The sequence below is a fragment of the Sinocyclocheilus anshuiensis genome, unplaced genomic scaffold (genome assembly GCF_001515605.1).
Source record: "Sinocyclocheilus anshuiensis isolate Anshui unplaced genomic scaffold, SAMN03320099.WGS_v1.1 scaffold457, whole genome shotgun sequence".
NCBI classification, from domain to species: Eukaryota; Metazoa; Chordata; class Actinopteri; order Cypriniformes; family Cyprinidae; genus Sinocyclocheilus; species Sinocyclocheilus anshuiensis.
This window is the reverse complement of record NW_015537939.1, coordinates 3013989-3024590: the sequence shown is the minus strand read 5'-3', so window position 1 is coordinate 3024590 and position 10602 is coordinate 3013989. Positions and strand designations below refer to the sequence as shown.

General features: G+C 36.9%; 1 protein-coding gene across 2 annotated transcripts in view; it reads right to left on the bottom strand.

Moving 5' to 3' along the window:
* Positions 1-1649: 1649 nt before the first annotated feature.
* Positions 1650-10602, bottom strand: part of LOC107662227 (potassium/sodium hyperpolarization-activated cyclic nucleotide-gated channel 1-like) — a 112871-nt gene continuing 103918 nt past the window's right edge. The window contains exons 8-9 of one of the 2 annotated variants that reach the window (XM_016452177.1): positions 7817-7853; positions 4395-4662 (exon numbers count right to left, since the gene is read on the bottom strand). In XM_016452177.1, coding sequence (XP_016307663.1) covers positions 4476-4662; positions 7817-7853 — 224 coding nt within the window. In that variant the 3' untranslated portion in view covers positions 4395-4475. Of the gene's footprint in view, positions 4663-7816; positions 7854-10602 lie in introns of both variants that reach the window. The other variant, XM_016452169.1, reaches the window with a different exon arrangement.

The following is a 10602-nucleotide window of genomic DNA, read 5'->3' as shown; positions in this document are numbered from 1 at the left end:
CAAAACGTAATTGCACACCTCTGCAAGTCACGCAATTTGAGTTATCATTAATGTCTGTAGATGGTGAAATTAATAATAAATAAAACAAGCAAAAGTCAAAGATTAAAAAATGGCAACTCGCTACAAAAAAACACACTGAAGCCTGGTGGTAAATGGCAATAGTTCTTTTATTTTTTCTCTATATTTTAAAGGTTTATTATTTACAAAGAAACAAAATAAAACAAAAAATTATGAAAATCAAAAGAAGTTTTTGACAAACACCGTTTGTCTGCATATAGGTGTAAGAAAGTATACATTTACCTTTCTTTATTCAGGATCAAGTAACTAATTGTTCATGTTTACAGTATTTATTGAATGATTTTTTCCCCAGTTTTTTTTTTATTATTTTTTTTATTTTTTTAAACCAAGCATTGGTGTACATGAACAAGCATAATGGAAAAAAAAAATAGCTGAGATTAAGAAAGCTTGAGGCCTGTTCTAGAATCTTCCATCATTTGCATCACGTCATTGAACATATCAAACAGAATGATTTCACCTGAATCGTGGAGGCTGCAAACCAACCGTTTAGGTTTACCCCCTTTATCTCAACGTCACTCCTCCTTTTTCTTTTGCATTGTTCATTTCCCATCACATAAACACATATATGATAAAAACAAATAAAAAACAAACATACGAAAATATGTGCTGGTTTTCTTAAACGCCTCCTCAGAAAGTGACAGCATTCTCTTTTTTTAGTGTATTGTTGTATGAACGCCTGTCCTTCCCAATCCGGAATTCTAACAGTGTTTAAAGCTGAGAGGAAAAAGCACATTAACACGGGAAGCGTTCCCCTCCGAAGGCAAGTACAGTATCGAAAAAAGCAGATACCCAGAGTACCGCTGACCGTCCTATCTGTACACTAGTTTCTATACACTATGGCATAGCAGGAGTTAAGCGCTTTTTGTTGTATTTGAACACACAGGTCCTCCCGTCGGGCCAGAGGCCAGACGACGTGATTCTGGATGATGTAGCAACCCCTTTAGTTAATCCACTAATGTATGTGTTTCTGCTTCTACTGTAGGTTTCTCTCTCTCTTTAAACAGAAAGTGCAATTCACAATGAAAGTTTCTTTGAAATGTTTCACTTTGGCCAGTTTCATTCCACACAACATCAGTTAATTAAGTTAAGTTCCGCACACATTTAACCAGCGATCTATCATGATTCCAGCCGATACTGATTTATTTGCGAATAGATATATTTTCACTAATCTCACTAGCAAATCTAGTCCTTTTGCTCCGATACGTTTGGCCATTCCCATTGATTTTTGTTCTCATCAGAAAACATTGAACATACACTTATACACTTGTTTACATACACGTGTGTGCGAATGTGCGCGCACACACGAGTCACACTCATAAAATGAACAGGATGAAACATGGCTATAGTTTAGGCACAAATACTTAAGAATGTCCTTTTTGTGAAAATTCAATGTTTCTGATATGCACAGAGAACGTCTAGGCAGACAATGAACAAAAAAACAATCTCACAATACATTTAAACGTCAACGTTTTTTAAATAGTATTAGTGACAATGCATGCGTCTATGGTCGCTGTATGGGATTTGCACTGGTACAGTACTGACACAAGTGTTTTTTTTTGTCCTTTTTTTGGAGTATTGTCGTCTTTAAACATTGTGCAAGGGGGCTTGGAGACTTTGCACAGGTCAGATGAGTTTTTGAGCTATTTTACCAACTTTTGCTGTATTGACAGAATAAATTAAAAATAGATGGGGTCAGTGCTGCTAGTTACCCCTAGTTAAATCTGTTTTACTACCAACATGGATGACTGACATGCTATTTCAAAGTCTTAAGCCCCAAACTGGATGAATCGATGTATGGGAAAGATAAAAACCTTAATGCAAAGCAGCTTCTGTTTTTCTTTCTTTGAACGTCTATATTTGTTCATCTATCCTTTGTTGGATTCACGTAGTTGCTCTTGAAAACATACAGAATAGTTCTGCTGGCCGTTTTCATAATTGTGTTGTGTCTCCTGTGCCATCGGTTTACGGATTTTTATGTTTCATATCTCAGTTGATGTGTTTTGTAAATCTAGCAGAGCATTAGTAAATAAATACATAAATAAATGTTAAGTTAGAATGTTTTTCACAGTCTTTAAATGCAAAAATAATGGAAAATGCATAGCCAGAACATCTACGTCTATGTAATATTATGAAGTTGGAGTAGTGTTTACATCCATTAATACTGATCCATGCGGAAAAAAAACACTATTAATATGAAAGTATTATAAAACAAAGCATCTATCGATGTATGCAGGCAGCCTATGGCTTCCTTGTTACATCAGCCCAGGAAATGATCAAATAAACATACTAAAATGATGATGTAACATAGGCAAAATGCATTAAGCTTTGCTGATGATGATGATGATGAAGATGCATAACCCCCCTCCCCCACCGCAGTGGTGTCATGCCACTGTAATCACTCATATGCCTTTATCTTTGACCAGCACGATATTTTTGAATACAGATATTGTCTTTATTACTACCTACAGTGTAATGCTACTATTTGCATTAAGGTTTTCTTATCTCTAATGAATGTTTCTGATGTTTGTTGTCACATATTACCATTTGAATATATATATTTATATATATATGCATATATAGGCATTACCCAGGCAGCTGACAGAGATAAGACATTGCCATGTTTGAGAAATGCACCACACATTACTTTTGTAAATACTAGGTCTACAAAACTATGTACAACACACATATAGGTAATATTTATATCACAGTCTATTGCATAATGGTGATAATCTTTAGTTTTATAAATATTGTAAATGTACAGTCTTTAAGTGACATTTCATAATGTCCATCTCGTTCTAAAATCAGATATAGAAAATAAAACCATCCGATTTGACCACACATCCTTTGTAAAAATGAAATAAATTAAAATAAAAAAACAGAAAAAAATACATTGATTCCCTTTAACGCACAAATGCTGTCTTGAAACGCAACGCAATTACTGCACAACACAAAGTATTGCAGAGATCGAATCTGCACCTTGATCTGATGCTCCGAGCATTTTCTGATATTATTTTTTTTTCCCAGCCGCTAAATGTTTTTAGATGTGCTTTTTAAACATTTCAGTATTTCCCAGGTTTGATTTGCGCAAACATTTTCCACAGTGATGCCAAAAGATGCTGAATGCTGTACTTGTTTTGTCATCTTCTCGTTGAGCACAAAAACGGTAAAGAAAACACATTCAAAAGCATTCCAGTACCAAAAACGATAACGAAAATCCGAACCGCAAGGAAAACATCAACAGAAAAGAACATAATCTGACACGTTATAGTCACATATGTTAGAGAGGAAGACTTGCGTTTATACTAGAGTTTTTTTTTTCTTTCCCATATGGCCAAATATTCTAGTTGGATTTGCACATATATATATTTGTATAATATACATTCTTAATATAAGCTGAAGGGGAGGTGTGTCTAAAATATAATACAAGGAAATTCTGTACAGGATAGCTATGAGGTTATTTTTTTCTCAGAGGAATTTGGAGAAAAAAAATATGAGTCTTTTCCCCATTTTTTAGTCTCTCTGTAAAAATCAATCAAAATATCTTTAAAAAAAATGAACATGGAAAAAAAGTAAAACGGGATCATAAATTCGATGCGAACCGCATCTTGTCTTGTTCCGTCTCTGTACTACTTAAGACTGCCGACTCTCTCCTGGAGCCCGTGGAATCCCTGTGCTGGGCACTAGAGGGCACCGTGCGCACCGGCGGTATTGCGCCCGATGACATCTGCCGGAAAAGGGCAACCCTCTGTGGAACGTTGGTGCGGATGCCGCTTTGCAGAACGGAGCCTGGGGCCTGGACGCCTGCCGCAGATCCCATGGGTGGCTGAATGGAAGCGAGCGATTCGCCCGATGTGGGATGTGCCCGGGCAGCCAATGAGGTCTCGTGGGGCAGTGACGGCTGCGAGGCAGAGAGGTGGCGTATGTCCTTGCTCAGGCTGCCTGACTGGAGTGCCTGCGTGCTCTTGTGAACATCGCTCCTCTGAGGGGACGCCCCTTGCGATTGCTGCGGTTGTTGCGGAATGGAGGCAGGCGAGGGCTGCTGGGGTAAGGGTTGCTGTACAAGGGACAGTTGGGAGGCCGTCGGCGATCCATACTGGAATGTTCGGCTGGCTATAGGGGTTTGCACTGGGGGACTGCAAATGGATGTGGTGAACGAACAAGGGGACATGATGGCCCCCACCGGCTGCTGCAAGGGTGTAGGGGGATTCGGGGAAGAGGTGCTCAAGTTGCCGTGAGAAACGCTCGGCGCCGAAAACATGATGCCCTGTGAGGGCGGCACGCGGCCTGACGGGGTTATAGTGGCGGAGGTGCTGTAGCTTAGTGGGGCGGCCTGCTGCTGTAATTGGTTGATCCCAAGAATAGCAGTCGCTGTACTGAACGGTGGCTGGGCGGGAGAGTTAATGATGGAGTTTCCAGACATCGGCGTGGAGTTCATCCCTGTGACTGATTGCTTCCGATCCACCATCATCACCATCTCTCGGTCCTGCCGGATGATCTGCTTCAGCAGCTCGTTCTCCTGAGTGTTGAAGACGCCAGCGTTCAGATCCTTCTGGAATTTCTGGAGCAGGAGTGAGTTCTTCTTCCCTGTTTGGGGGGGTGAAACCAGAAGATAGTCAGTTTTTAGTCGGGGCTGAGCGGGTAACATCTAGCCCAAATGGGGCAACAAAGGGTGTTGAACAGTGAGAGGAGAAGCACAAAGGTTTCACAAATGTAGAAAGGGGAGGCTAGTCACTCCTAAGTAGAGGTTTTGAAGTCGGACTGATGTTGGATTCAACATCTGGAGGTGCTTACCTCATATGGTTTTGCACTCAATCTCAATGCACATTTGTTTTTCACTATCACTAGAGCAAATACACACATTTTGAGTCTAAAACATCACATTCTCAGAGCACACCATAGATACGGTTAGAGTTTCATTACCCTGCTGAAGAACAAGCGTCAAGCTTTTTTTTCTAATCTGGTTTGCTTGACTTCGCTGGTCTCCTAGTCTGGTCAGGTTGGTCTGTTTGCTGGCTTTAGAGGGGCTTTGAGACCACAACCAGCTAAACTTAGCTGTGGACAAGCTTGGCCAGGCTAGGAGACGAGATATATCAGGTATGTCTGAGCTGTTTGTTTTCCAGCAGGGTATCTAGTACTACTGTAATAGGACAAACACACATTTTTATTGCACTTCACTGAGTGATAGTAGGCCTTTACTCAGAAAAAAATCAGCAGCTAATGATCCTATAAGCCTCTTCTAGGATATTTTCGTGTATAAACTTAGTTGTAGTTGTTGTATTAACGACTGTTATCGTCTCTTCTCTTAAATAGTTAAAGTAGCTTTTTTTTTAATTGTCCATCTACCCTGATAGCTAGGCTAAGCTAAGTTTTTGTGTTAGTGTTTTACAATGGAGGACTAGGAGTGTCACTTTAAAAATAATTTTTAAAAAGGCAAATAAACTCAAAAAAGTAAAAAAATGTAAGAGTTAAAAAAATGTCAAAGTTAAATGTAACAGTGAAAATAAATTTGATTTAGCAGAAGGAAAAAGAAAGGCAAATGGAAAATAAATAAAGCAAAGCAGTTTGCAAAAGTTTTCCAAATCATTTTAAATATGTAAATATGAAATATAATTTATAGTTTGTTATATTTTGCTACATTTTAAACGTTAATTAAAAAAAAAAAAAACCTATTTATTTGTCAATTTGAAAAGTTATTTATATTTTTATTTATACTGATTATGCCTTTTTTTATTTTTATGTTATTTATTTATTTATTTATTTGTGGAACTGCTAGTCCTCCATAGTCTACATATAGGTAGAATCATTGATCAGTGCAGTTAACAGTCATCTATTTGTGGGTTACTGTGAAATAAATGTCAAAGTTTGAACCAGCAATAAAGAAAATGAACTGATTGATCACCTAATGTTTGTAAAAAATGCTGTGAGATTATTGTCAAATATGAATTTAACTTCACTCCAGTGTGCCAAATGGACTTAGATCTGCTTCTTTTACTCAAGTCACAGTTTTGCTTCTATCATAAATGAGGGATGTATCGATTTTTCCATGAACCTCTACTATTACTGCCCTTTTGTATACAATAGCTGAGCATAGCTCTATTGTTATAAGATGACTGAGTAAGGCTCTTATGAGCTGAAGGCATAAAGCAATAGGCTATCAATCTCTCAGCCGTAGCTGTAAGAGCGAATCAGGCAGGAGGCACAGTTTCATGACCCAGCTGCTTTGGGACATATACACTTTTATAATCAAGCTGTCTGCAGTGTTGAGCGCAGAATTGTTATATATTTAATCATTAAGGAAGGACTATTACACACTTTTCTGATTAGAGAAAGAATGCCATTTTAGTCCGATTTTTAGATGTTTATGGGGGCAAATGCTAATAGCTTTTCAGTGCATCATGACAGGTGTTCATTGAATCATTGTTGCATTATAAATACTATTCTTCAAACTTTGCAAAAGTTTAATGAAAAATACCATAGAGTTAATGCTACTAGCCTTTATTTATTTATTTTGAAAACCATGCGTATATTGTCACGACTACCTGTCAGGCATCACTGAAATAGTGGTTAATTTCAGAAATCACTTGTCTTTGTGACAGCACTGGCATTTTATAAAGTTTTCAATACATACCAACTGAATTTGAGTATTTTGCAATAAAAAAATGATGGCAAATGTTGAATTATTGTTTTTATTTTATTATTATTATTATTGCAATATTATTTGCAATGCTCCAGTCATGGGATTGTGTTTATTCACCGATTAGAAATGTTATTATTTTAGTATGTTTTTTTTTGTAATGCTGTTATTTTTATAAATAATGTAATTTTGGAGAATTTCTTAAGTCTTTATTGATGTTTTTTTTTTTAAATCCCTATATAAAAATAAATGGGAAAAAACTTTACAAACCAAGATGGCTTCAAAGTGGACCGGCACAGAAGATTTAATGTGATATGAAAATAATGCTTTTCTTGTCAAAACATATACTACATAGCCAAAAGTATGTGGACATAAGCCATCAGCACCAGATGGATGATGGCTTAAATTAAAATACGAACAATATGATCTGCTATTAAGAGCATAATGTGGTAGCGCAGGACAGTAACTGTCAGGATGAAGGAATTTAAACACTGTCTCCTAATAACTTACTGTAATACGTATATTTTATTTAAGGCTGTTCCCATGGGGGGAAGCGATCAATAACCAATTACGCAGAGTTTCAGCACTATGTCATTTGTTATTAGCTGAGGCAGAAAATGAGAGATATCATATGTGACTGAAGAAAGAAAGGGGCTCTTGAGGATGAACAAGTCTGGTCTCGACAGGAACGGTTATTCAGGGGGACAGGAATATCGTGTACATAATCGCAGTAAGGACAAAAACCTCCCTGGAGACGTCTCTGAGGTTTTACAGGCCTGTCGTGTCCTTGCATATCCAAATATACACAATTTCCTTGTTCGCGGTGCGTATCGACTAGTCTGGTAGCGGTAAACATGGCTGGGTGAGTTTTGTAGAGAGGCAGTCAGACCTGAGATGCATTTTGGTGTGGGGACAAATAGTGACTGATTGCCCCTGATGTTTGCAACCCACCCTGAGAGAAATGGCCTTTGCGTATTCGTTCTCAGAAGGCAAAGGCCACGATGTGTAATCTATTGGCAGCCACAGTGAAATGAATCCAGATGAACACTGAAGAGACTACAGTCTACTTCTAAATGAACACGCATTGTATGTCTATAGACTTACGTGATGTCTGAAAAGAGGTTTGGAGGTATCGTGAATTCTGTGAATGAGGAGTTGATCAAAAACATGTTATTCACAGGACTCTAAAAGGCCAGTGGAGAAGGGGATAGACAGGCTCCTTCTAGATCTATCATGACCTCTAAGAGATTAAATGTTCTACTGGATATGTTTAAAGTGTAGATGTTCTCTGACACCCTTGCAGGAACTTTGAGTTGATACTGTATGTCGTGTTTTATTGACCAAGTCTTGCAATCAACCAAATCTACAGGGATTTCTGCAGGAAATTACATAATCTCGGGTTGTACTAAACTAAGTATTTGGCTTGCAGTAACCCAAAACATATTTAGACACTTCAGTCACATTTAAAAATGCATGAATGTCATTGCATTACATAACAAAATATGAAAACCAAGTAGCATTAAATGGAAAGAATGCCATCTCAAACCCAAGTGATCTAATTAGTAATCTAATCAGCTTCTAAAACATAAACATTTGTAGGTCTCTGATGATGTTTATACATAAAATTCTTATGAACCCTTTTAGGCTTAGAGAATATGTTGATTTTATTGTAGTTAATTAATCACATTAATTCTAAATGTTCAGTACTATCATATTTAATGCATTATATATAAAATATATACAAAAGTGTGAAAAAAATACAGTGTATTAATATTTTTTGTCAATAATTCATTCACTATAAACTATCAACATATTAATTCAATATTCTCTATATAAAACATATGATATAGAAAACAATGAATTTAATAAAAAACAATGTCAAATTAGGTGAACGCATTTTGATATAATCTACAGAGCCCCGCACATGACATGCAAGAATAAATAAATAAATCGTGTGCACGATTTACTAATTCGTTCCCTCGATGTACTAAAATGTGCACAGGATTACTATTTCGTTCCGTCAATTTGCTAATTCGTTCCCTCGATTTGCTAAATTGTGCGCACAATTTATAAATCGAGGGAACGAATTAGTAAATCGTGCGCACAATTTATAAATCGAGGGAACGAAATAGTAAACCGTGCACACGATTTAGCCTACTATTTTTTTCCTGCATGCTCCGTAATAATCATACCATTTCTATAAAATTGCAAAATGTACGCTATTATATTTCTAAAGCTGTGCAAGCTTAAATGTCCTATGTTTTAGATGCTGTCAGTATCCAAACTGTATGTCTCAATGTTGTATTGTACATTCAGACACCGTTGGGACCAGTGCTCAGTTTTAAGTAAAACTCTCAATTTTCTGTCAGTTTCATTGTTTTCGAAGAAATAATTGAGTAGTTTTTTTTTTTGGCAAAAATATAATTTGACTGTGAGCAAGAAGACCTATAAAAAAAGACATTCTGAACATTGCTTTAGCATTGATTTCACAGTAACCCACAGTCTCTTTCAGAACAAAACCTATTACATGGGGCTTGTAGAAACACACATCTCCACCGAATGCTCTTAGACATTCAGCAGAACGGAACATTCTATTTCACCTCTAAGCTTGACGGCCTCCACTGAGACACATTAGCCCTCTGCTGCATTCTTCTGGGGCTGAATGGGGATACTGGGCTTAATTTCTTTGTATCTGTGTCACTAAAGATGCCTAATAACCTGAAGTCTGCCTCCCATTCTCTAATTAATGAGTGGAACACAGTGAGCCGTGAATGCGGCACACCATTGAGCTCAAACACCTTGCCAGGTGGCCGCCATGATGTTTGGACCACGGCTATAAATAGGCCCGAGAGAAAGCTGCCTACTGTATATTTTAGCTTCTGTTGCTAACATGTAAAACTGTGTAAACTAGTATGAGTTTCGTTTGAGAGGTAGGGATGTAAAGTGCAAATACACAGTCAACCTGGAAATATCTGAGAATTTTAAAATTGTAATTTCCAGGCCAGTATTAAAATATTTAACTGGCTCTTTGTGAGCGCAAAAGAGTAATACAAATACCGTATCTTTATCGCAAATGACAAAGTCATGGAAATTCATTGTCTAAAGGTGTGGGAAATCTGTGTTTAAACGCTAGGTAGCTAAAATAGAGCGGCAACATTACTAATTTTATTACATTTATCAGTAGTGTAACAGTTTAGCTGTTTTTATCTGTTTTTTTAAGTCCCTTTTTTATGGGCTGTTCTTCTATAATTTTTTTTTTCATACAGTAAGCATTTTAGGTTACCTTCTTTATATAAAGAAAAGTTCGTTTAAATGATATTAATTTAAAAAAAAAAAATTATTAACGGTCTTATTTTTTTCTCTGATTATAGAGTCTCTGACATTGCTAATAAAATCTTATATATTTAATAATGTATTAAATATATTACCCTTCTAAGGCCTGGTTTCACAGACAGCGCTTAGACTAAGCCAAGATTAGGCCATAGTTCAATTAGGACATTTAAGTAATTTTTATAAACATGACATTACAGGTGTGCATCTTGAGACAAAACAAGGGCACTGACATATTTTAAGAGCAATCAGTGCAAGTTTCTTTCAGTTGAAACAGCTCAGACTTACATTTTAGTCTGGGACTAGGCTTAAGCATTGTCTTTGAAACCAGGGGTAAGTGTCTTATCTTTATGTATAGCTAAACATTTAAAGTAGCTTGACTGTAACTACAGTAGTCGACATTTGAAGTGGCTTAAAAAAGTTAATCAAATTTGTCCTAAGACAAGAACGTATTTTGGTTTTAGGACAACTTTGATGAAAGGTTTGGATTAGGGCTGCACGATTAATCGAATGCGATTTTCATGCGCATTTTGTTAGTAAAGCCGGTTCTGTAATCAGCA